The sequence below is a fragment of the Narcine bancroftii genome, chromosome 6 (assembly GCF_036971445.1).
Source record: "Narcine bancroftii isolate sNarBan1 chromosome 6, sNarBan1.hap1, whole genome shotgun sequence".
Taxonomy (NCBI): domain Eukaryota; kingdom Metazoa; phylum Chordata; class Chondrichthyes; order Torpediniformes; family Narcinidae; genus Narcine; species Narcine bancroftii.
In genome coordinates this window covers 162,952,195-162,978,981 of record NC_091474.1, presented here as the reverse complement: position 1 = coordinate 162,978,981, position 26,787 = coordinate 162,952,195, and the positions used below count along the sequence as shown (strand labels likewise).

Below are 26,787 nucleotides of genomic sequence, written 5' to 3'. Positions count from 1 at the left end.
AAATTGTTTTAACAATGCAGAAATAAGAACCAAACACTACAAGAAAAATGACTTGTTCACAACATTGGTCAAATGCCTCCAAAAGTTGGGGGTGCTCTTAATCAATTGCTTGGATGCTCTGATTTTTTTCTCTCTCCAGAATTGATGATAAACAATGTTCGTTTCTTCTTGCTCTTGGAAAACCTGTGAATTTTTGCTTCAAAAACACCCTACTAAGTGAACTAGGATTGGTGAAACTGTTTACCTTCATAATTAATATCAAATAAATATAGTTGAGGCATGTTGAAACACAGAATTGGAAAAATTAGCTGTTGTTTTATTAACTGTCAAATACACATAATTTTCTCTCAATATTTGATAATTTGGTAAAATAAAGATATTTAACAATGATTTGCATGGGAAATCATGCCCAGTTAGAAATCAAAAAGAAAAGCTGTGAAGTCAGACCGCATCGTTGCAGAAAAAGATTCATGACCTTCTGTCAGAACTGTCTGTCATACTTTGTGCAAAAGTGTATCCCAAAGGACTATAAAGGGATGGGCTGCATATTGCAGCAGGGTGAAGAGAGAAGACGGGTAACTGCATCAAAAAGATGAGTTTCCAAAAGGTTTTTAGATGCAGAGAGACAGGGAGTAAAATTTGGGGCTTAAGTTGCCAAAATATAGGGTTGAGAAGGTAAAGGCTGAACCACTGCAAATGAAGTGAAATAAATGCAAAATTGATACAAATTCAGAATTGGGCTACAAAGAGATAATGGAGGAAATTGAAGATTAAGAATTTGGAAAGAAGGGAGAAGGCAATGAATAAATTCTTGGATGAAAGCAAGAGTTTGTTTCTTGATAGCAATTATTGAGTGAAGAGTCTATGGAATTTAAGTTAAAGGAGAGGCCAGTGTACTTTTGAAAAGTATTCCTGTTATTGAGGTTTCACTACATTTTTCTCGGTTGTCTATCAATTTTCAAATATTCCACAGGAAGCTTTAGTTCTCCCTGCTGGACAGAAATGGAACTTCATTTCCTGTTGCATTCTCTGAATCTGCAGCTTGAGAACAGCTGGGCTTGGCACAGGGTGAGTTGCCTAATAGTCTGAGGCAGGAAGCTTTCACAGAAATAATTCAGGGTCGGACGTCATGCAAAGCCTCAGCGGTTGTCTTGCTGGATTGAAGCAGGTTGGCATCTGGAATGTGTGCCTGGGATGATTTTAAAATGGAGCAGAATTGGTCTTCCTTGCTGCACGAGAACGGTCATTGCTTGCAGAACCCCAGAAACTTCATGGAGAACCTCCCTCCTTGGGACACTTGATCCTCTCTGAGCAACAGCTGCACTCCAGGCTGTTTGAACAGAAAATTCAAAATCTGGTTTTAAGTCGGAGAATTTAAACACAGTCAGTCAGAAATGCAGGCTAGAATATTTACCAAGAATATTGTTTAAAATCATTCATCTTGTGTGTTCAATCTCTGTCAAGGAGAGGAACCTGGTCCGTTGGTGGTGGTGAAAATTTTACAGAACTTTTAAAGGCAAAGAGCATGAAACTTCTGGATGGTAGTGTCAATGGTGAATAGTGGGCACCTGTTGGTGGAGCAGTGGGATAGGGGGCTGGAGTATTCCAGCATCAAAGGTTCAGAATTTTCAGCTGGGATAAATAGCTGGAGAACAAATAGAGCTCAATGATTAATGTGGGGAGAGAAACTTGTCTTTTCTCCACTACGGATATGCTGTTAACTGTTGGTCATACCTGCTTTTGCTTATTTAACATCATTAACAGGATCTACAGTATTCGGTTTATTTGGTATCTTGACAGCGGCTTATGAAATGTTGCGCTGAGGCACTGAATTTGATGAATTTCACTCCCCTCTGTGTTTTATTATTTATGTAACTTGATATTTCATTGCTCATTTTGAAAAGGCTGTTTGGCAACACACTTCCAATGTTCCCATATTCTTTTAAATGTATTGAATTCTCTCCCATACCAAAAATATTTTATCTCCTACCTCAGGTTTGTTTACAACTAATTCTCAACTGATGCATGTAATTTAACTCAAGTCCCAACACAGAAACTTCCGCTCCATTCAACCACTTGTTCTAATCTCTATACTAGCCCTTTCTTTGCAACTTGTTCCTTTTTTTTCCCCCCCAACCCATCTTATTGCTTTTCAAGTACTTGTGCTCTGGCTTGATCTTGTGATTTACTTTCTCTCACCACTTGAGACCAATCAGGCAAGCAGATCAAGGTTGGTTCTTTGTTCAGGAGGAAGCTCTGATGCAATCAATGGCTGGGTCCTGCAGTCACACTGCAGAGTTGCCTGTCTGCTCCCCAGTTCACATTGTGGGTCCAACAGGTCCACGGGGATCTCTCCTCTAACCATGTGACTTAGTCCCAATCTGAGACAATGTATTCATGAAAGTATAGTTGAATACTTGTCTTACAGATGTATTGCTTGTCCGTGTGAGGATTGTTTATGCATGTTATGCACTGGGCACTAGAGAACGCTGTTTCATCAGGTTGTGCTTGCACAATCAGATGACAATAACTTGACTTCACTTGACTACAATCTGCAGATCAGCCTTTCATTTCACCATCCTGACTGAAGGGAGAATCACTCTGCACTTGTTCTTTGAAATTGATTTAGGGAGACTTTGTAAAGAACATGAGGATACTGAAGACACATGAATTGATTTAAAACATAATGTCTCTTAGTGTTGACAAGCAATCAAATGCAATCAACGTTGAATCGTTTGGTTCCATTTCCCCATTTATTTCTCTGTACCGTATTCACTCTCATGAACTGCAAGTTCCCACACCTAAACTAGGATTAATTTAAAGCTGCCTATCTTTGACGACAGCACAGTAACGTAGCTATTGCTATTGCCAGAGACCAGGAGTGTGGGAGGAAACCAGAACATCCAGGGAAGCCCCATGTGATCACAGAAATTTCAAATTTATTGTCAGGGTAAATTTATGACATCACAAACAACCCTGAGATTCTTTTTCCTTCAGGTGAGGCAGAATTACCACTTACTGGAAGTGCAAAAAAAAAACTGAACTCCTTGTACACATGTAAGCCAATAAAGAAATATAGACAAACTGCAATACAGAGAGAATAAATCAATTAAGTGCAAAAGTAAGAGTCTGTGCCGGCTCACCACAAGGCAGGCGAACCGGCCCCGCTTGTAAGCCACGCGGCGGGGCAGCCGGCCAAAATGGCGTCATCGGGTGTTTCCTTTCCTTTCAGCACGGGGCTCAGAAACCCACGCTGGGGGACCACGTGATGTCCAGGTGACGTCAGCGCCCTCCAGTGCGGTTCTCAGCCAGGTCCGGGCTGGGAGTATAAATGCAGCCCAGCAGCCTGCAATAAACTAGTCTGCTCACTGAGCTCAACCCATCTGGTTGTGTGTGTTATTGCAGGAGCAGTGTAGCTGCCGCGACAAGTCCTTAAATTAGCCCCTGATTGAGTTTGTTGTTAATGAGCCTGATGGCAGAGGGGTAGCAGCTGTTCCTGAACCTGGTGATGCGAGTCTTATGGCATCTATACCTCTTTCCTGATGGTAACAGCAAGAACAGAGCGTGTGGTGTGGATCCTTGATGATTGCTGATATTCTCCGATGGCAGCATTCCCTATAGATGGTCTCGATAGTGGGGAGGGTTTTGCCAGTGTTGTCCTGTGCACTACCTTTTGCATGGCTTTACACATAGGGGTATTGATGCCCCATAGCAGACGGTGATGCAGCCAGTCAGAACACTTTCCATCACACCTCTGTAGAAATTTGCCACAGTTTCTGGTGTCATACCAAACCTCCACAAACTCCTGAGGAAGTAGAGATGCTGATGTGAAGGGAAAACATGCAGACTCCGCCTGAATAGCACTTGAGGTCAGGATTGAATCTGGATGACTGACACTGTAAAGTGCCAGCATTCTCAACTAAACCACTGTGCTTTGAATGCTGAGGAAGGAGCTTTGGAAGGGAGAAATGTGCATGTGCTGGCTATGATGTCGACAGGTGGAGATGTCTTGTGTAATAAATTAATTCTGTATGACAATGGTTAGTGTAAGAGTGAGTCATGCACAAGTCCTCTGGCCTCAGTTATGCAAACAATAAGAAATGGGAGCTGGCCAGTTGGCATCTTGAACTCGAGCAAGATCATGGCTGATCTTCCAACTTGAACACGGTTTTCCTGCTCAGCTTGCATATCCCCATGATATTTTTTTAGTATCCAGAAATCTGTTGTCGTGTGCAATCATTCACCGACCCTTCTCGATGGAGAGTTCCAAAGATTAACCACTATTTGAGTGATGAAATTATCCCTTGTATTAGTTCAGAATGGTCTGTCCCTTATTTTGACATGAACTGCTAGTTCTGAACTCTTAACCCAGGGGAATAATCTTCTATTCATCTACCCTCCTGATTTCTCTGATAATTTTATTTCATTGATATCACCTCTCATTCTTGGAAACTCCAGGCACAAGAGATCTCATTCTCCCAGGCTGTGATGCAACAGACCCAGCTCTCCTGATTCCTGGATGCACCTGCAGGTTCGGACTTAAATGCGTTGTGTGTGAGGATGATGAACCCTTCAGCAATCAGCATTTCCCAGCCTCTCACGGTGGATAAAATGAAGATCTACATGTACTTTTGCAAGTCTTTTCCTGTCGAAATGCTCACAGGAACTCTCACCATCTGTGTTTTATTTTTCCCAGTTTGCTCTCAGAATTTAATTCCTGTTTGATCAGTTTGTTGGTCATCCTTGCCACATTCTAAAACACTCCCCAAGGTCAGGCTTGATGCTTTCTTGTTGAATCTTTTTTTGTTGAATTAATGCTGTTTATAATTCAAGATTCCTTTATTGTCATGTAATGATGGAGTGCAAAATTGCCTGCTGTAAGGCAGAAAAAAGCTCTCTATTTGTGTTGCTCAGCACCCCTTAGAGTAAGAAAGAGAAGTAATGAAGATCTACCAGGACCAATGCCTGAAGAGGGCGCACAAAATCAGTGAACCGGTGCGGACTCGAAAGGCCAATATGGCCTGTTTCCGCTCCGTAAATGGTTATATGGTTAAAAGGAAGCCCCCTCAGAGTCACTGAGTGTCTGGATTTCCCCCAGCCCTCTCGCAGGTTCTGCAGAGGCCTGTTCGATTCATCAGCAACTTGAATTTCCAGATCCATCAGGAGGCCTTCAGCACCAGAGGCCCTTTTGGAAGCCCTCCTTGCCCTCCATTCCCTCTCAATTCTGATTCCAATACTATGAGCCAGTCTCCAGCAGCCCACAACCCTTGCTGGTCCCCCTACCGCAAGTCACCCGCAGCCTCTGTGGGCCCCTAAGATGCTGAGTTCTTTGCTGCTGAGGTTAGTGCCTTGTAGGATTGTCTTCTCTGCTTCTCCTTCTTAACAGAGGGTGTTCTTCCTGTATTTGGTGCCCTTTTCTGACCCACTGCTCTCCCGGAGGATACAACCCCTCAAGACTGCTGCAGAGCATTGGTGCCGCCATCTTCTGTATCTACGATTGGACACTTTTCCTGTTGTACTTTTTGTACCTTAAAGGAATGTACATTTATTTTAAATCACATTATTATGCTCTTCGCTGCCACCTTCTTTGTAGTTTTGCAATCTCCTGTACTGACCTGTCCTTTATACCTTCATTTTTGTTTTGTTTGGGTTAAAAACTTGTCTTTCAGATTTAACATTTTCAAAGTTAAAAAAATATTTTGTATTATGATCGCTCTTTTCTTTGCTTTATAAAACTTAATTTTAAAGAGACATCATGATTACTGGCCCTTCAAGCCCACAACTCCCTGCTGCCCAAATACACTAATTAATCTAGTATATTTTTGGCGGTAGGGAGGAAACCAGAGCAATTGTATCTTTTTAATTGATCATTCCTGATGAAGGCCCTGGGTCTGAAACATTGATTGCCTTTTACTTCCTTTGGAGTTCTGTGTTTTGTATTAATTAACCCTTACTTGCTGCACAGTACTTGTATCAAGTCGCATATTCTTCAGTTCGTTCCTTGGCATGCTAATCCCATATTGTAAGTATTCCAGAAATATTTGTACAAATTTGCTTAGTTTTTATGCAGATTATAGAGCCTCATGTCCTTATGTAAAACCGCTGCAACCGTGTCTGCCTGTCCCGCATCGGACTTGTCAGCCACAAACGAACCTGCAGCTGACGTGGACTTTTTACCCCCTCCATAAATCTTCGTCCGCGAAGCCAAGCCAAAGAAGAAGATCTTGCTCTTTGGCCAATAAACAACTCACACCAATGTTTTCTGCCGTCTGTTGCTGCTTGCGTCATGCCAGCGTGTTCTAATTCTCTTTTACCATTTGCTGAGCTGCAATCCCTACTGTCGACTGCACGAATGTCAACCCTTATTAATAGTGCTATTCCCCCCCATCTCCTTTTCCTGTTTGCCTTTTATTCCTGCATGTGCAATACCATGGGATATTTAGATCCCAGCAGTTGCCACCCTGCAGCCATGTTTCTGTAATGGCAGTGATATACACATTCATTCTGCCGATGCAGCACATATTGAAATAGTCCCTTCAAACTTTTTGAACTTTTTCTGCACTGTAGCCCAATTTGTGGTTTGGTTTTGTTTGCTTACTACCTACCTAACATCCAGCTTTTTTTTGTTCCCTCTTGATTCTCAAGTCAGGTTCCCATCTCCTGAACAAGCTTCTTTAAGTCCTCTCCAAAGACATGAGAAGATCCTTCTTCAAGGAAATTTATCCCAGTGTTGTTGATTTATATCCAGGTCATCTAGTTCAGAGTCAAATCTATCGTCCTCTGGTCTCTGGAGTCTCTTCTGTCCAATCTGATCCTATTTCTGTATAAGGCAGTAAAATCTGCTCGCAGGATACCATCCTCCTGTGTCAGCATCAATGTAGTTAATAGTTTCTGCTTCATCTACAGGCTGCACTGCAACCATTAAATATGATCCTTGCCATGTTACCAGGAAGCAAAAGGGAAGAGTCTGTCTGTACTAGATATAAAATTCCTTATCATTACAAAAGAATATTTTAAAATGTACCAGGAGTAGGCCATTTGGCCTGTCGAACCTGTTCTGGCATTCAGTTAGATCATGGTTAATTTGGCCATGGACTCCGCTCCACCGACCAGTCCACATAGTGGATGGCTGCAGAGGGAGTTTCTCACTGAGCTGTTGTCTGTTGCTTGCAATAAACTGTCTTGTCATGATCAGAGTAGAATTCAAATCTTCTCACAGCAGTAAGAGGGCAAAGGAAGAGGGAGAAATTGATAGAATCAATGAAGAGAAGAGTTTCTGAGTGTGTAGTCAGGGTTCAAGCATGGTTCAGATGAGCTGGCCTTGCACAGAGAGCCAATTCCTGCTGGATTGTAGCTCGTGTTTACCACTGTTTGGAAGTTGTAACGTTTCCCCTTTCCATTTCATAATATTACCATTGCTTGTTTCCATAACAACATGCTGTTCAGAAAATGGACAACCAGGTAATGTTGTCGCCTCTCCACTCAGCTCTGGAGCACCTTGAAACAGCAAATCATTCATCTGTTCTTTGACTACAGCTCAGCCTTCAATACCATTATTCCCTCAGTACTGGTCAAGAAGCTACAAATTTTAGTCCTCTATGCCAATTCTGCAACTGGATCCTTGACTTTCCCATTGGAAGACCACAGTCCGAATGAATTGGAAACAACGTCTCCTCCTCACTGATTATTAACACAGGTGCACCCCAAGGATGTGTACTTAGCCCACTACTCTACTCGTACACCCATGACTCTGTGGTCAGGCACAATTCCAATGCTATCTACAAGTTTGTCAATGACACCACAGTTGTCGGCAAAATCACAAACTGCATTGAGGAAGTCTACCGGAGGAAGATAGATCAGCTCAATGAATGGTGTAATGACAACAGCCTTGCGCTCAATGTCAGCAAAACCAAGGAGATGATTGTGAACTTCAGGAGGAAGTCAGGGGAACACGATCCAGTCCTCATCAAGGTCTCAGTCGTGGAGAGGGTCAAGAACTTCAAATTCCTGGATGTCAAAATCTCTGAGGATCTGTCCTGAAGTCTCCACGTTGATGCAATCACAAAGAAGGCTCGCCAGCAGCTATACTTAGTGAGGTGCCTGAGGAGATTCGGTATGTCACCGAAGACTCTCATAAACTTCTACAGGTGTATTGTGGAGAGCATTCTGGCTGGTTGCATCACTGCCTGGTATGGAGGTACCAAATCTCAGGACAAGAGTGAACTCCAGAGGGTTGTTAACTCGACCTGCAACATCACAGGCACCAGACTTCACTCCATTAAGGGCATCTACATGAGGTGGTGACTTAAAAAAAAGCAGCCTCAATCCAGGCCCTGTCCTCTTCACTTGCTCCCATCAGGAAAATGATACAGGAGCCAAAAGATGAGCACTCAATGGCACAAGAACAACTTCTTCCCCGCTGCTGTCAGATTCCTGAATAATCAATGAATCAAAGGCACTGCCTTAGTTTTTGTGCACTATTTATTATTTTATTTATAATAATATTTGTTATAAGATGATTATAAAATGAATACCTGCCCTAAGATGCTGCTGCAAAACTTGTCATGACTTGTTCATGACAATAAATTCCGATACACGCACTGATCACTGGATTGTCTACCTCTGGTTTTCCTTTCCTGAAGTCAACAATCAGCTCCTTTGTTTTGGTGACATTGAGTGTGAGGTTATCGTTCGTTCTCCATTTGCCAAGTTTTCAATCTCCCTCCTATATGCTGACTCATTGCCCCTTTTTAATAAAACCCACTAATGCAGTGCCGTCAGCAAATTTGTGGATGGCATTGTCATATCGAGGCAAACAGTCATCGATGTAATGCGAGTAGAGCGGGGGCTAAGAATTCAGCCCTGTGCTCATTTGGTGCTGAAGGAGTTGTTCCTGTCTTTGACTGTAATATTTTTTACACAACCCTTCTCCAGTATTTGATTACCTTCTTGGAGTGGGTTGAGGGGATGGTGCTGGCATGGAGGTTTGGACTGCTTCAGCCTGAAATGCTAACTTGTGAATTTTTATATTTCAGACTTCCAGCATGTACTGAATTTTCCTTTAGAATTTGAGGTAGTTGGATAATTCTGGGATAGGTCTGAATGGTTTTGATCAGAGCCGAATGCTGCCATCCCAGAGGCATATTGGTGCTCTGATTCTGTGCCACTATAACGCTGAGGATGTGAAGCAGATTAGCATTCTGCGGGAAGACCGTTCGTTGGAGTTCTGTAATATCCTTGAGTGGAATGCATCAATCAGAATGTGTTGCTGCATCAAGTTGAGTTTGGATGCAGCTTTCAAGATTTGCACTGTGACTCGTCGATTGGTGGTCTTTGGCCCATAGTTTGGTGACTCTGGTCCCTGTCCTAAGATACTGTCAGTGAATATTGAATATTGCCACCATTTTATAGTAAGAAGGCTCAGATCCAGATTCCGTGCTGGCATGTGTGTAGTGTCAGAGCTGGATGCCTTCATGCCCAGAAGAATCTGCAGGTTAGTTGTGGCCCTGTGTTTATGTTTGGAAACTCCCAGGTTATAATGACAAGGTCTGCAGAGTAGAATTAGTGTGCAGCCTTGCCTTCCAGGAGAAGATGCATGAATTTTGTATTCACCAACTAGTCTGAGAACACACACACCTGGTGACTCAGCGTGAGTGTATCCAATTGTTTGAGGTATCTGCTACTGTTCCAAGAAGTGTCAGCATCTGACCAGGTCCCTTAATTGATTTGGTCATCTTTACTAATGGTTTGTTAGGTGTCGATTGGGGTTTCACGTCTTTCTGAAATGAGGATAGTGACGAAAGTATAAGCACAGTGAGGGCAGAGGCAGTAAGAGGATAAGGTCACGGTGATGGGGTGCGCTCGTGGTGAGGGGTTAATGTCACGTTGAGGGAGTAATTTCACAGTGAGAGGAAAGCTGAGGTGGGGGTTGTGTTGTGAAGGAGTGATGGCGAGGGGGGTAAAGTCATGGTGAGGGGAGAGGCAATGAGAGGCAAGGTCACAGTGAAGGGGGGGGGAGTAAGGTCACGGTGAATGGGTACCATCAGTGCGGAATGAAGGTATTGCGGGGCCTGTAGCATTTATTTTAAAGGGGCCCTAAATTGTGCCGGCTGGTGCATGTGCGGAGTAGGGGTGGGGGGGGGGTGTGTGACCGAGAGACTTTCTGCCCCTGTCCCTGCATGTCTGTTTTGATAAGTTTGAAATAGTCTTAATTATTATTAACAAAACTAAATATTCAATGATTACCAGTGGCATATCGAGGGAAAGATAAAGGTTCCATTATTGGCACGTAATACTACATTTACCATGTAATATACATGAAATTCTTTTCCTTCCATCGATTGTAAGGCAGATAGAGAGTTGCCACTTTATCCATCTAGGAAATATAACATCTATGGCAAGCACTGTTAAAACATACTTATACATTTTGCACTTAAACTGAAATTACCCCTCCCCTATTTAAACTTGCATACACATTTTGTTAAAACAAAACTTAAATATGGCGGTAGCTTGGTCAATGCGTTATCAATGGCCGTCTTCATTACCCATGATGCCCCACGCAGCTGGAACCGCTCTGTATTTCCCTGGTGCTGACGGAGCGGTTTCAGCTGCTTGGGGGATTATGGGTAATTTCTATTGCTCTTACATTGAGCTGTCGCCGCAAGCTGCAGATGCTGGTCTGGTGCTCCGGTGAACTCTGGCAGCACTGCACCCTGCTGCCGTGTTGGGAGTTAGATGGGGGAAGGGGTGGGCAGTCGGCTGGGGGTGGACAGGCAGAAAGCTGAGTGGTGGGGGGGAGTTGCGAGTGGGCAGCCAGGCCGAGGAGCGAGGTGGTTGGGAGAGGCAAGGACAGTGGCACCCCCTCTTTAAGGTTAACAATCTTGGCCCTTTATCAATTTTAATTGGGGTCATCAACACAGACTATAAGTGTGGTATCTCATAGCTGCTGCACAAAGATGAAAACGAAAAGGCTCATAATTCATACTACATAAATGTGACGACCCTTGAATACAGCCCTGGGTGCTGCCACCATGAGGGAGCAAGGCCACGGTGAGGGGGTACAATTACAGTGAGGGAGCAAGGCTATGGTGAGGGGATAATGTCATGGTGAGGGAGCAAGGCCACAGTGAGGGGGTACAGACATGGTGAGGGAGCAAGGCCACGGTGAGGGGGTACAATTACAGTGAGGGAGCAAGGCTATGGTGAGGGGATAATGTCACGGTGAGGGAGCAAGGCCACAGTGAGGGGGTACAGACATGGTGAGGGAGCAAGGCTATGGTGGGAGGGTACAATTACAGTGAGGGAGCAAGGCTATGGTGAGGGGATAATGTCACGGTGAGGGAGCAAGGCCACAGTGAGGGGGTACAGACATGGTGAGGGAGCAAGGCTATGGTGGGAGGGTACAATTACAGTGAGGGAGCAAGGCTATGGTGAGGGGATAATGTCACGGTGAGGGAGCAAGGCCACAGTGAAGGGGTACAGACATGGTGAGGGAGCAAGGCTATGGTGGGAGGGTACAATTACAGTGAGGGAGCAAGGCTATGGTGAGGGGATACTGTCACGGTGAGGGAGCAAGGCCACAATGAGGGGGTACAGACATGGTGAGGGAGCAAGGCTATGGTGGGAGGGTACAATTACAGTGAGGGAGCAAGGCTATGGTGAGGGGATAATGTCACGGTGAGGGAGCAAGGCCACAGTGAGGGGGTACAGACATGGTGAGGGAGCAAGGCTATGGTGGGAGGGTACAATTACAGTGAGGGAGCAAGGCTATGGTGAGGGGATAATGTCATGGTGAGGGAGCAAGGCCACAGTGAGGGGGTACAGACATGGTGAGGGAGCAAGGCTATGGTGGGAGGGTACGGTCACAGTGAGGGGAGAAACAATGAGGAGTAAGATCATGGTGAGGGGTAGGTAGTGAGGACGCCAGTTCATAGTTAAGGTCAGGTGAAGGGAAAGTCAGTGATGGGCCATAATGATGAGGGAAGAGATGGTGAGGAATCCACTTGTGGATTGACTGTTGAGATTCTGTAAAGAGAGAGTAATGGGAGCAGAGAAGGGGGACCCGAGAAATATAAATTACAGTTCAGTTGGATGTTATAGAAAATCTAGGTATGAAAATTCTCATGCGGCAAAAGCTCAGGCACCACCTTGTTTGTCATTGACCTGAAAAGCATCCAAACATTTTAATTTGCCTTTCACCCTTTTACTACAACAGCAGAGGGCAGAGTTCTGTGGCTTTGTAATGTGATACAAGGCGTCTTAAAGTTTCTAAAATGTTTGGTGTGTTTGTTTTTCCTGTTGCCAAGTGATATGGTTTTGAAAATTGCATAAATTCACTTAACAATGGTTTACTTGTTTGAGGAGAATAATTTCAACTTAATAAGTGGAAAATTAGGAATATTGATGTTTGAAATATTGGGCAGTTCTCAGGTATAAATGTTATAAAAGCTAAAAACTACAGCCAGAAGTCTCAAGCTGAAAAAAACTGTTGTACTATTAACCCACAATGCTTGCCAATAAAATGAGCTCACGTGAGCAAACACGTGAAACTTGTTCTTCACGATGGAAAATTGCAGCTTGTGAGGTAATTATTCATTCTCTGAGATTGGCAACTTCTGTGAGGTCAGTATATTTTTGACAGTGATTTACTTCTCCAGAGGGAAGGAAACCTTTTCAGATTTTAGAGGAACAAAATCTATCTGAGTTAAACTGAACTTTGTTAGTTGTTGTATTTGGTCATCAATATTTGCAACCTTGCATTTAATGGCACTGAACTAAAATCCAGAGGTTGAACTTGCTCCCTTCAGAAACCTGTAAATGTTTCCTTGATTCCTTTTCCTTTTGACATGAGTTTCGCATTTTATTTGGGAACAAGCACTCCTGCAGTAGTTCCTGATCAGCTGACTCTTCAATGACTGACGAAATGTTCTTTTCTTAAAAGACAGTTCCCGCCATTCTCTGCTCCAAACTCTTGTTTGAGTAGCTAGCTTGTAAAAGGAGTTTTTTTTTCCTGTGGTTTAAGCATCACACTGCTGTGAACTATTGCATGCCTTTTGAGTTGTCAGGTTCACCTCCCACAGCAATAATATTTTCTGATTTAGGATAAAACTTCTGGAAAGATTTGTAGATTGAAATTGTTTTTGATCTCTCCAAGAGCTGCCTTGCTACAGGAACACTTTACTCAACCATGATGTCGGGCTCAATGGAAACAGAGGTTTGAAAAATTAGCGTGAAAATTAAAAATATAGTGAGCAAACTGATGGTAGATGAGAGCTGGTATCATACAACATTAATTCTTCCACCATGTTGTTATGAACAGGAAACTTGGAATGGACCAATGTAAAGCCACACAATAGAATAAGGCAGCGGAGTACGTCGTTGGGACAAGTACCCCTGCACCCACTGAATTACCATACAAGCTCTAAAAATCAAAAGGTTCTGAGTGGTAATCAAAGTTCAGTTGTATAATTTTAAAGATAAGAATGTGATAATGCTGCATCTAACCAAATAGTGTACAGATACGTAACAGTTGAAGGGTGGTTGGTGGGGGTGGGGGAGGGCAATCCGTGTTGTCTACATGGAATAATACAGTATTTGATGAAATCCTTCATGGTAGGCTGATCCAGAAGGTAAAGCTGTGAGGTATCCATGGTGAATTGAAAATTTGGATTCCGAATTCACTGGCCTACAGTAGACAGAGGGTAGTGGTAGAAGGGTGTTATTCTGACTCGAGGTCCATGACCAGCAGTATTCCACAGGGACCTCTTTTGTTTATTATCCACACAAATGATTTGAATGAAAAGGTAGGTGGGAGGGTAATTAAGTGTAGGTGATGGGTAGAATTGTGCACAGTATAGAGGGCTATCAAAGGATACTGCAGGTTACAGAGTAATTACAGATCTGGGCAGAGAAATGGAAAATGCAGTTTAATCTGAGCAAGCATCATGTGTTGCATTTTGGGAGGTCAAATGTAAGGGGAGAGTATACGGTTAATGGCAGGACTCTTAAAAGCATTAATGTGCAGAGGGATCTGCTGTTTTAAATGAATAGTTTCCTGAAAATGGTCACACAACTAGATATAAAGGTAAAGAAGACAGATGGCGGGCATTGAGTACAATTTTGCAGTGATATAAAAGTTTGGCTGGGCTATACTTGGATTATTGAGGGCAATTCTAGTTGCCCATTAAAGGAAGGTTATGGAGAGTGGAAAGAATGCAGAAGAGATTCATCAGGATGTTACCTTGATTAGAAAGTATGATCATTGAGGAGAAGTTGGACAAACTTGAAATGTTTTCTTTGGAGAGCACAAGGTGAGGAAGACCTGATTGAAGTTTATAAAAATGATTGGAGCATTGTTTATGTAGACAGTCAGAATCTTTTTCCCAGGGTAAATATGTAACACATGTGTTTAATGTTGGAGGGGAAAAGTTTAAAGTTGATGGGCAGGGCATTTCTTTTATGTCGAGAATATTAAGTGCCTGCATTGGGTGGTGGTGGAAGCAGATAGTTGCATAATCGTGGTATTTTAAAGCTATCCAGATGAACAAATGAATATGCAGAGAATGGGATGATTTTGGTCAAGTGCAGCAAGAAGAGGGTCAGTTTAATTTGGCATTGTGTTCTGCCAGGCACTGTGAGCTGAAGGGCCTGTTCCTGTGTTGTACTGTTCTGTGTTTTAGTAATTTATTGGATGTTACATACCCAATCAGGAGAACTCCAGAGTTGTTTTGTGACTATTTCTTTCCTCAAGGACAGCATTTTGTTTGCTGATAGTTTTTAAACCAACACTTGGAGTTTATTGGCAGATGGTTGAGTGAATGTAAACTGGAAAGGTAAATATCTGGGTTTTGTTTTTGACTGGTATTACTGTTTTATTAATTTGTATATGAAGAGAGATGAGCATTTTGCATTTATACAACATGTCCTAATTTCCAGGTAAACCCTCTCTACATTCTGGGCTGCCATTATGCCACAGCAATGAAAAGCTAACCTGCACACACTAGTGTTAGCTGACTTTACGCATTGGTAAAGAATGTGCTTCAGTCCATTTTATCAAAAGTACACAGCAAATTTTTTTTGGACATTTCATCAAGCCTTTCATCTGATTTGAAGTGTTTCAATGACTGTTACCTTCATGTAAAAGAATGTCAAACAAGGATACCATACATTGAGGGAAAGGGGCCTCTGCTTTATTTGTAGACATAAAGATTTGCTAGCCTTGCAAATAAAGATTCACAATTAAACAATAGACTTGGGAAAAGTTTCATAAGTATAAGGCTGCTTGATATGTCTGAAAAAAAAATTAGATGTAGTTCAAATAGACAAATATCGAATTACCAAAGTTGAGCAAGATTAATCTATCTAAAGTGGATTAAGTTGCATATCTAGAAAAACAACAACTATATAAGATGTTCTTGAATGCTTTATGAATTGAGTGAGGCTCAGTGCAGGGAACAAGTGACACTGTCTACTCATTCTTTGTACCCCTTACTCCCTCTAGCGTTATCAAGGCAGAATAAAGAACCTTGTACACTTAATTGGTTCTGCTGTATTCTGCTGTTTGTCTTATTACAGCGCATGTTGACTTCCACACAGCTCTTCCCAGAAGTGTAATTTGCACATTTGGTCTTTTTGATGGCAATTATTCAATGACCTGAGCCCTAAATTTGGATTTGGCATGTTCAAGCCACCTCATCCATTCCTGTTTCAGACATGATGCTTGGGCCGTTTCTCAGTTGGGCGTTATATAATGGAAACTATAACTGCTGCTTCACTGAATATATTAAAATTCAAGCTGCATTGGTGTTTGGAATTCAGTGGCAGGGGAATGGCAAAGGAAAGTATTATTCAGGATTGACTATGATCTCATTGATTGGCAGAGCAGGTGCAAGGGGTTGTATGTTTGCAACCATTTCTTCTACGTCATGCTTGTGGCAAGAAGTATGCTTTAGAAACAGGTGACATAATGCCAAAACAATTAGTGCTTTTTCACTGCTTCAGCAGCCCTGGTTCCATGATGACCTTGTGTAATATCTTTGTGGAATTTACATGTTTGCCCAGTAACTGTAATTTCCTCCAACTTCACAAAGACATGCCGGTAAATTAATTGACTGCTGTAAATTCCCCCAGCATTGGTAAGTGGCAGAAAAATCAAATAAAGAGGAATGGATGGGAATTTGAGTTACGGGGAAAGAGGTATTGGAATGGTATGATGGGATGGTCTAAATGGTTTCTTTTAAATGCAGGAAATTTGGATTTGGTTGTGAAGTTTGCAGCCAATTAATTCTCCAGCCTTTGTAATTAGTATGTCCAATAAATAAAATCATAATTGCATGCATTCATCGTTATATTTGTGAAGCAATTTTTCACCTTTGCACTTCTCATTTTGTGATCATTTTAACCGGGACTTGCAGAAGCAAAGAAATATTTTCTTTCATGATTACACTCAGTTGATAATGTAAATTGCTCTGAAGAGAGTGGACGAAAACCCCTTGATAGAGGCATTTGGCCCCATATAAATGGGAATGCACTCATCCCTCGTTTTGATTATAAGTGAAACGTGAGAAAAAGATAAATGATTCCTGAAGCTTCAAAAAGCGTCAGCAATCAATCTTCATACAAATTTGAAGATTTGTTTTGTGACATGTCAAGTGGCTCCCTGCAAATTAACATTGCAGCTAGTGATTTCAAAGCTTGACCTGTGCTTGTAGGTCTTCGTACAGTCAATAGTTGAAAAGCTGGTTCCCATTTATGACTATGGTACCCTTATTTCCCAATGAATCTCTAAAGATTTTTGATGTAGGCTAAAATGCGTATTTTTGTTCTATATCTTGCTGTGATTCCATGATAATTAATCATATTCACACTCCATCCACTGTCAGTAAAGTGATTCTGTTGACCAAGTTTATCAAACTCCAACCTCCTGTTCCAAACCCACACATATGTTCCAACTCCTAAACCTGTGGCTTGCTAAAGTTATAGAAACCTAAAATGAAAATAGTAGATGCGGGAAAAATATGAGATTTCTTCATCAATGCTGCCTGATGTACTGAGTGCTTCCAGCACTTGGTTTCCATTCATTACTTTGGTCAGGGTCTTTTATGCGAAAGACTGAAACATATCTGAGATGATTCCGTTTAGAAAAAGATTGTTAAGAGAGTGAAAGGAGCAGAAGGTATGTGAAAGGAATGGACTCTTTCAGATCATGATGGTGAAGAGGTTGCTCTACCATTCAATGTTCACCACTAAAGCTCCACAGCCAGGGAAGTGGGAAATGATATTTTTGGTATAATGGTGCCAAGTGGAGATGAGTGTATTCTTGACTGCAACTTCAGCTGGTGCATAAAAATTTACTTAGACTGACACTTGTGATTGTTCTTTTAACATATTTTGACATTAACATTCTGAAAATTGCCAGCAGTTGAAATGTTTGAACCAGAAAAAGTGGCCACGGATAATTGTTTTTAAATGACTGTAGCATAATGTGGGATTTGAGATCGCTGGCCACGTCGCAACTTGCACCGGTAGAATAATATGCCCATGCCACCCAATAACACCCAAATGAACCTACAACCCCGTATATTTTGGAAGGTGGGAGGAAATTGGAGCACCTGGGGAAAACCCACACAGACACTGGGAGGATGTACAAACTCCTTATAGACAGTGCTGGATTCAGACCTGGGTTATTAATAGTCCGATAGCGTTGCACTAGCAGTGTCTCTGTTCAGCAAGATTTTTGATTTCTACACCATTTATCTCTTTTTCCATTGCAGTCCTTTGATTTAACATGGCAATTTTAAATATTTTTGCCAAGAGGCATTCTTCTGTTCTCTGTTCATTTAGCACAGGAAATATAAGCTTCAGTTCCCCACCTCGAGGATAGGCCCTGACTTCAGTCTGCAACGTGAATCTTGGCTTGATATGATAGGCAAGATGTGTTTATTTATTATGTTTCAGTGTTGCCTCATCATGAGAAATTAGGCCAATCAATCCTTCAATATGATTGCTTCATTCATGGGAAACTACCCACCACAGGAATGCTAAAACTCACTTCACAGGTCCTAGAAATAATTGAAACATTCCGGGAAAGATGCATTCACCCAGAGGATTTTTCCAATTTGCAGGGTGACTTCTTGGAGCTTCATCTAAATCCCTGTCTGACATTACTCACAAACCTGTTAATTCATTGGACATTCATGGTGTCAGGATGAGGGAAAAGTTTTTATGATTTGTTGGAAAATTGTAGGCACTTCCTTTTGGACTCTATACTCAATATGAAAATTCACAGGCTTGAAATTATGTAGTTATTGCCAGATATGCTTCACATGAAAGCAAACCTTGTTTGTGCATAATGTGAAATTTTCTCAGCGAAGATGATGATTTATGTATAAGGTAATTAACATTCATAGCTCTATGAGTTATTATGTATCACCAGTGTGTTTTCTCTTTGAATGTACTGAAAAATGCAAAAATAGGAATACTTTTGACTGGAAGAGTTGTTGAATGTCTTGTAATCAACATTGTTCATTTTACTTTTTTAATGGGAAGGGGAATTTTCTGATAAGTGAAAGCTTGGCATTTCTGCCACTAATTCCTTTGGAAGGCAATTGTCACCACTGAACAGTAGCTTTAAAATGTTTTTCAATGCTTTTTAAAAAAAAAATCATATTTGCAAGATAATTATCTGTTCACTGAACATCATACTTCGATCATTTTATATTCTTTGAAAATTTTTAAAAACATAAACATGTAATTGAAGCAGAATATTTCTGAGTTAACCTTTGAATTATTTGATGTAAACTGGATTCTCCTCATAAGTGTGGTTACCACGCGGGAATACACATGTGAAGCTGACATTGCTGTGCATCTTTATCAGGTACTGGAGAAGTACCGAAACACACCCATGAGCCACAAGGAGATCCTGCAAGTCATCCAGCGTGAAGGTCTGAAGGAAATCAGGTGAGTGATCTTTTTGTACACTAATTTCCATAAAACAAAACCTGGGTAATGATTTCACTTGTCAGATTACTGTTGATACTGATGAGAGAAAAGGGCAATAGGTTTGGGGTACAGATCAAATTTAACATATCCTCAAAATGTTGTTGAGTCACAAATTCACAACCTCTTCTATTGCTTTCTGTTGAGAAAGTGAAGCTGATTCTATTTTTTTAGCTTTATTTGGCATAAATTTCCTCAAACATTTCTCTCTTGTAATTCCACCATCATGTCACTGCCTTATCCCAGATTTGTTCATTGCTTTACCAAAACAACTTCAGTTTGTCAAGCTTTGTCCAGTGATAGTAGTAACTGAGCACATTTGGAAACAATTTTCTTGGTCTATTTCATTGTGTCCATAATGTATTCGAGATGTCACGTGGCAGCAGGAGACAAATATTGCACATCTTTCTACCTTCGACATCTTCTCTGCAGATTCCTGAGCTTCAGTTCAATTGGCTCAGTTAGAAGAGCAAAATTTCTCCATCTCTGTAGAGCCAAAACTTGACCGATTCTTTCTAGCTCTCATGAGCTCCATTGTAGATCTGCTCTTTATTACTGTTAATTTGAAGTTGCCCTCAGCCATTCAACCCTGAAATTGTGCTTTATTTTTGGCTGAATTCTTAGCTCCACATCTCTCTGTCAACTCATAGTTATTTTGAAGTGTCACCAATGTAATTAAATGTTTTTTGGGTACATTGTCATATTGAGACTTGATTTTGGATCTTTGAACTTGCCAAATCAATGTCCCATTGTTTAAACTTTGGTTTATTTAAAATTCCACATTTGCAATGCTCAGCTCCATTTTTACTGTGCGTTTTCAAAAATAGCCGAGAAACCTCATCCTTCAGATGCCTCCACAGTCACACTTCTTCACTAGCCTCTTTACTCTCATGGTCCTGCATCTGCCTTTTTTGGCTCTGACTCAGTTTAATTCCTCCATCAATGCCTTCAGGTTCACATCTGACTGCTCTTCCTGCTATCTTGTCTGTTCATGATCCTTCTGTTTCACTTAATCCTACTTTTTTTTTAAAAAGTAATAGTCCTCCACTCCTTTGACTCACTTCCTCTCCTTTTTCCAGTTCTCTTTGAAGATCACCTCTTAATGTAAAACACTCTGCTTTTTTTTCTGACTCCAGCTTGTTGTTTGTGAAAGATTTGAATTTTTTAATATTTTAACCAATTGAGAGTCTAATCTTGAATATTTTAATATTTCACAATGTGGCAGTCAAATAACAAAAATTGGTCGGACTGGTGTAAGTTTTCAGCCTGTACCTGACAGGTGACATCTGAAGATGGTCAGCTTTGTACACCTTGCTTTATCAAAAGCTGTTTTCAAATTCTGAAACTTCACTTGCAAGTTTTTCACATTATCTTACATTCTCATGGGAGACCATTAAGCCCATCTAGTCTTGAGGTTCAAAGTACCATAACCCCACTGATTTCCCTGCAAATTATTATTTTTTTGTGGACACCTATCAACTCCTGCCAGCTGGGGGCATTTGTGATAATGCAGAGTAGCCAATTAACTTTCTAATCAATGTTTCTTTGAGAGATGGGAGAAAAATCAGATCACCCAGAAATCATTCCACAAACTTCATAAATGATTTAGATGAAGGGATCAAGATCAACCCAAGTTTCCATCTGATTGAATCTGGTTGACAGCTTTGGCAGTGAGTGGATGTAGAGAGATTTCAGGCAGATGGAGGAGGGTAAGTGATGGGAAAGTACATGGCAGTTGGAATGTTATGTGGAAAAATGTGAGATCGTCATTGGTAATTTTGTCGGCATGGGTAAGTTGAGCCAAAGGGCTTGTTTTCATGCTGTAGAACTCTGTGACTCGAATTGGTAAGAGGGTGTAATGTGCCAATACTTTGAGGACCTGGTGTCTTTAAACACAAATCACAAAGTTAATTGGGTAGGCAGCAAGATAAGAAGGCAAATGATATTTTGTCCTTCATTGCATTTAAAGAGCAAGGGTCATTTTGCACATAATTTTGAGCCTTGGTGATGCCACATTTGGGATATAATGTGCGGATCTGATTTGGTAAAGAAATTAAACATAATTAATTATTCACTCTATCTACACCCCTCAGAATTTTCTGAAATGCAGATAGAGGGCTGTTTGCATAGAGAAGATGGAGATGATTGGTAAACCAGAATAAAATAATTCATACTTAATTTCCAATCATAGCATAAATTTTGATCATTAACATTCAAGTATTTACAGGGAAGCCATAAATAAGTGTTGATATATTTTTTTTCATTAAAGTACAAATACTGTATTGGATGGAAATAGAATCAGAAGCAAAAAGATGTATGAATCGTTCCGAGTTTGACAGCATCTATGGAGAGAGAGAGAGAGAATAAATAGAAAAGTCTGATGAAAGGTTACAGAGTTGAAACATTAACTTCGTTTTCTTCACAGAGACTGCCTGACCTCATGAATATTTTCTGTATTGCCTGCTCGTGTAATTTTTTTGATATTTGGGTATATTATTGTTTCTGTTTTGTACATCAAAGTCCTTTTTAAAATAAACATTATAAAGTACAAAAAAGCAGGAAAAAATAAGGTCTTGAAGTGAAACAATAATGAGCATGCTGAGTGAAAATGCAGACAAATAAAATAATAAATCAGAGAACAAGATGGTTTGGGGGAAATATTGAAAGACATTTTGAGGATAAATAATTTGCAGTAGAGTCAAATAATTCAGAAGGTTATGTGTATCTACAATTTGTGTAGAGTCTGTCAATTCTTTGTCAGATCCTTTATACTTGGTCTTTGATTCCTGAATTTTCTACCAAGAGCCAATTAAATTTATAGTAAATAATTTATATTACTGAATGAAGAAACACACAAAATGTCAACAATTTAAAGAAGCTGGTACCCTCTTTGCAATTTAAAAGTTTATTGCTGCCAAAATGTACAACCAATTCTGGTGTAAACAAATTTTTTACTGTTTAAAATTGATGCAAACAGTTTGTTTGTCTTGTACAGTTGCTCAATCCATTGTTCTGACCATCATTGATGACGCCATCGATCAGCTGTGTTTCCTTTGAAGTATTTTGATGTTTGAATAAATCTCACAAAATGCTGGAGAAGCTCAGCAGGACAAATAGTGTCCGGCATCCTCTCATACCTTGATTAAGGGCTTGTCCAAAACATCAGTTATGTATTTTTACCATTGCTATTTCAAGGACACTGTTTGACCTGCTGAGCTTCTCCAGTATTTTTACTTAAACCACGGTAACTACAAAATTTTGTGATTTATTTGTGAATAAATCTCTGTTTTGCATGGAGTTATTCAAACTGAGAAAAAGACCAAGAGCTTTAGAAAGATGCAGTGTGCAATGAATATTCATTAGTGGAGATTCTCTGGCTGTGGTTTGAGTGAAATCATCAAGACGTCCAATTTATATGGAGCATGAAGGAGTGGTGTTGAAATGTGATGATGAGTGGAGATTGCAGGGAGTTTGAAAAGTACAACCAGACATGATGTACTTTTGCCACAATCATGGCAAATACCATTTGTAAATTTAAATACTCAGCAGAATCTGTGAAGAGAGAAATAAAGATAATTTTCAAGGCCTGCTGATTGGGATAATTCAGAGCCAAAAAAATGCAGAGAAAGGAAAGAGGGCAGGGACAACATACAGAAAGTCCTGTGATTGGGTGGAAGGAAGGAGAAATGAAATGGCAAGAAAATAGTGCAGAGTGAAAGAGGTTGAAGAAATTAGTAAATAATAATAAATAAGAGAAGCCATGTAATTAACTGAAATTATCAGGGCAAAAAGCCACTGGTGCTTGAAATGTAAAATGCAGAAGTTGCATTTGTTGATTGGAGTACTGAAGTTATCTTGCACCAACGAAGGAGAAGAGAATAGTGGCATCTTCAAGGGAAAGAAAAATAATATTCATTACAGAAGTTTAGGCGTGGCACTTGGTGGAAGGAATGGTACATGATCTTTTGTCACAGAGGATTCGTTTATGTTTGCCATTTGTCCATCCTTGACCAAACTGTCTGCAGATTCTGCAGATTTGAGAGCTCATTTTGTGTGGTGTTGAGGCTTACAAAAGGTAAATCATGCTTGACAAATCCATTGGAATTCATTGAGATGGTGACAGGTAAAATAGATGGGGGAGAGCCAGTGGATGTGGTGTACCTGGACTTCCAAAAGGTCTTCAATAAGGTCCCACATAAATGACTGGCATGCAAAATCAAGGCTCATGGGATTGGGGTCAAGGTATTGATGTGGATTGAGAACTGGCTGTCAGATAGAAGACAGAGAGTTGGGATAAACGGCTGGTTTTCTGAGTGGCAGGCGGTGTCCAGTGGGGTGCCACAGGGATCTGTACTGGGACCCCAGCTGTTCACAATTTACATTAATGATCTGGATCAGGGGATTAGATGTAATATCTCCAAATTTGCAGTCGACACTAAGCTAGGAGGAGTTGTTTGCACTGAAGAGGGGTTCAGGAAGCTCCAGTGTGATTTGGATAAATTGGGGGACTGGGCAGATACATGGCAAATGCACTACAATGTGGATAAACGTGAGGTTATCCACTTTGGTAATACAAACCGGAGGGCAGATTAATATTTGAATGGCAATAGATTGGGAGATGGGGAAATGCAGAGAGACCTAGAGGTTCTTGTGCACCAGTCACTGAAGGCGAGCATGCAGGTACAGCAGGCGGTTAAAAAGGCAAATGGTATGTTGGCCTTCATATCAAGCGGGTTTGAGTATAGGAATAAGGATACCTTACTGCAGCTGTACAGAGCCTTGGTGAGACCACACCTGGAGTATTGTGTGCAGTTTTGGTCACCTTATCTGAGGAAGAATGTTCTTGCAATGGAGGGAGTGCAAAGGCAATTCACCAGGCTGATACCTGGAATGGCAGGAATAACTTATGAGGAAATATTGCGCAATTTGGCATTGTACTCGCTGGAGTTTAGAAGATTGAGAGGGGATCTCATAGAGACATATAAAATTCTGGCAGGACTGGACAGAATGGATGCGGAAGGGATGTTTCCAATGGTGGGGGAGTCCAGAACCCAGGGCCATGGTTCGAGGATAATAGGCAAACCATTTAGGACCGAGATGAGGAGGAATTTTTTTACCCAGAGGGTGGTGAATCTGTGGAATTCATTGCCACAGAGGGCAGTAGGGGCAGGTTCATTGAATATATTTAAGAGAGAATTAGATATATTTCTTCAGTATAAGGGAATTGGAGGGTTACGGAGAGAAGGCGGGGACAGGGTACTGAACTTTAAAATCAGCCATGATCTCATTGAATGGCGGAGCAGGCTCGAAAGGCCGAATGACCTGCACCTGCTCCTATCTTGTATGTTTCTATGTTTATGTCAAACAGTTGTCATAGCTGGTTGGGTGACTGCTTCATTGTTAATGGTGCTGGTGAACACTGAAGGGTTCGTACCTGGAAAGTAACCAATAAGTTTAAAGCTCTGGTCTGCCATACGCAGAGTTGCTCACATATATCATGGGTGTTCATGATTTGCGGTGGTTTTTATATCTAGATTATACAGACCTCTTTCACTATGAATGTTTTAATGAAATTCAATAGTTCATTAATGATTACCATTTTCACTGAGGAAATAATGTGCGTAGCCACTCAGGTTTATTGGGGCTAAAACCTTGATGTTTTTGACAAGCACAGATCACAAGCTGCTGGGTTCTTTAAGATTTATTCATTCACGCATAGTACTTAATTGCTTTCATATTAGATTATACCAATAAGAAGCTGAACAATGGTGAGAGGTTGGTGTTTTTATTAAAGGCTTGGTTGAATCAATTTGAGAGAAATCAATTACATGCTTGGCTGCATTTTGCGTGATTATTTGTAATTTCGCTCCATGATGTTACAAAATCTGGTGGTTAAAATGCTTCAAATTGTGTTTCTTCTGTCCTGAGGCTCCAGCGGGAAGGAATTAAAAAAAAAACTATGTAAATGGGTTTTCACTATTGCGTGCAACCCAGTTACAGAATGATTGTGCAGCATGGTTTTATTACAAGAAGTATATTTTACAGCTCCCACAGGGTTGAATGGTTATTGTATCTGAATATCTGTTTTAACACTATTTATGTATTTTTCCAATGGTACCTCAATTAAGTCTTTTAAAGCAGTCTTATTGTTGGTCAACAGTTGGGTTAATATTTGCATCATTCTTTTCATTTGTGCCAAGACCAGAGCTCATGATAAGTCGGTGACCTCTCTCATACTCATGTTAAGAAATTGTGGCCAAAATAAAATGACTAGCACATCTTCTGACTAACGTCACCTTGAGATTCTGGTCATTGGCAGTTTTTATGTGGTGAGAGATTGCATAATGTTCCTGTTTAAAGAAGTTTTAGTATAATTGGTCATGTCACTGAGAAGTTAGATGGGGTAAGGTTCAAGTTTGTGATGTGTACAAAGTCATCGTGATTTGCAAACAATTCAGTTGGTCAAACCACACATAGTACAGCAGTAAAAACGCAATCCATAATTACAGAGAGAGATCAATTAGTACAGAGCAAAGGCAACATTATTATATTTGTGTGAAGTTCATTCAGGATAATATGAGGAAAGAAACTGTCCTTGAATCTGATGGTGTGTGATCTCGTACTTGTGGGTCTTCTTCCTGAGGAGGAGGAGGATGAACAGTGTGTGACCAGGGAGAGATGAATCTTTTAAAACATGGGCGGCTTTTCTGAAGCAATGGGAAGTGTAGGTGGAGTTGTGTGTTTCAGTCTGAACCGTGTTCTCATTTGTAGTTTCTTGTAGGCTTGAGCAGAACAGTTCTCAGACCAGGCAGTGGTGCATCCTGACAGGATGCTTTCACTGGTGCAATGGAGAAATCTTTGAGGGATGCAGGTGACACACTGAATTTCCTCATGCCCCTGAGGGAGTGGAGGTGCTAGTGTGCTTTTTGGGCAATCTTGTTGACAAGGGTGACCAGGACTGGGCGAGAGATGTTTGTTCTCAGAGAATAGAAAGGCAGGTGGTCTGTTGACTGATATTATGACAGGATTTGGGAAATTGAGTAAGGATATACAGGTACACGATCCTTTATCCGGACATCTAAAATCTGGAAAGCTCCAAAATCTGGCAAGTGGGGACTGGCGGTCGGGGGAGGCAGCCGAGGGAATGGCGGTCAGGGGAGACGGCCGGGCGACTGGAAGGGGGTGGGGGTGGATACGGCAGCACAATTTGGGTGGGTTTCCGAAATCCGTAAAAATCTGAAATTCTGAATACACTGTCCCCCAAGGATTCCGGATAAAGGATCGTGTACCTGTACTGCTCCAACAGCAGGGCCTTGGTGATAATGCATGAAGAGTATTGATTGCATGTTAGACTCCTTACCTAAAAAAAAGTATTTTCCAAGGATAGAGGGCAGCAAAGATTAATAAGGCTTCAGGAACAGTAGGTATGCTGTATAAGGAAGGGTTGAGTAGATGTGACTGGAATTTTCTGGAATTTAGAAGAATGAGAAGAGATCCCACTGATATTTACAAAATGCTTACAGGGCTTGATAGACTGGATGCAAGTGGATGTTTCCCCAAGGTTAAAAAAAGAAGTTCCAGGTCAGAAGTAAAACATGAAATGCATGAAGCACTGAGTAACAATTTCCAACATTTTTTTTATTCTGATTTCCATCCTCCATGTTTTTTTGTTGGGCTTTCAGATGACAGGCATACATCAAGTCACATTTATTTGTCGTTTATACCATAACCATTGCAGTGTACTGTGAAAATGAAATAGTATTTCTTCTGGACTATTATTTCAAACTTTAT

General features: G+C 41.0%; 1 protein-coding gene across 6 annotated transcripts in view; it reads left to right on the top strand.

The window, feature by feature from the left end:
* asxl2 (ASXL transcriptional regulator 2) overlaps positions 1–26,787 on the top strand; it is a 224,720-nt gene that overhangs the window by 72,428 nt on the left and 125,505 nt on the right. For 3 of the 6 annotated variants that reach the window (XM_069886552.1, XM_069886554.1, XM_069886555.1), the window contains one exon: positions 18,875–18,957. The exons of 2 other annotated variants lie outside the window; for them this stretch is intronic. In XM_069886552.1, coding sequence (XP_069742653.1) covers positions 18,875–18,957 — 83 coding nt within the window. Of the gene's footprint in view, positions 1–12,611; positions 12,622–18,874; positions 18,958–26,787 lie in introns of those variants that run through there. One more of the 6 variants, XM_069886556.1, reaches the window with a different exon arrangement.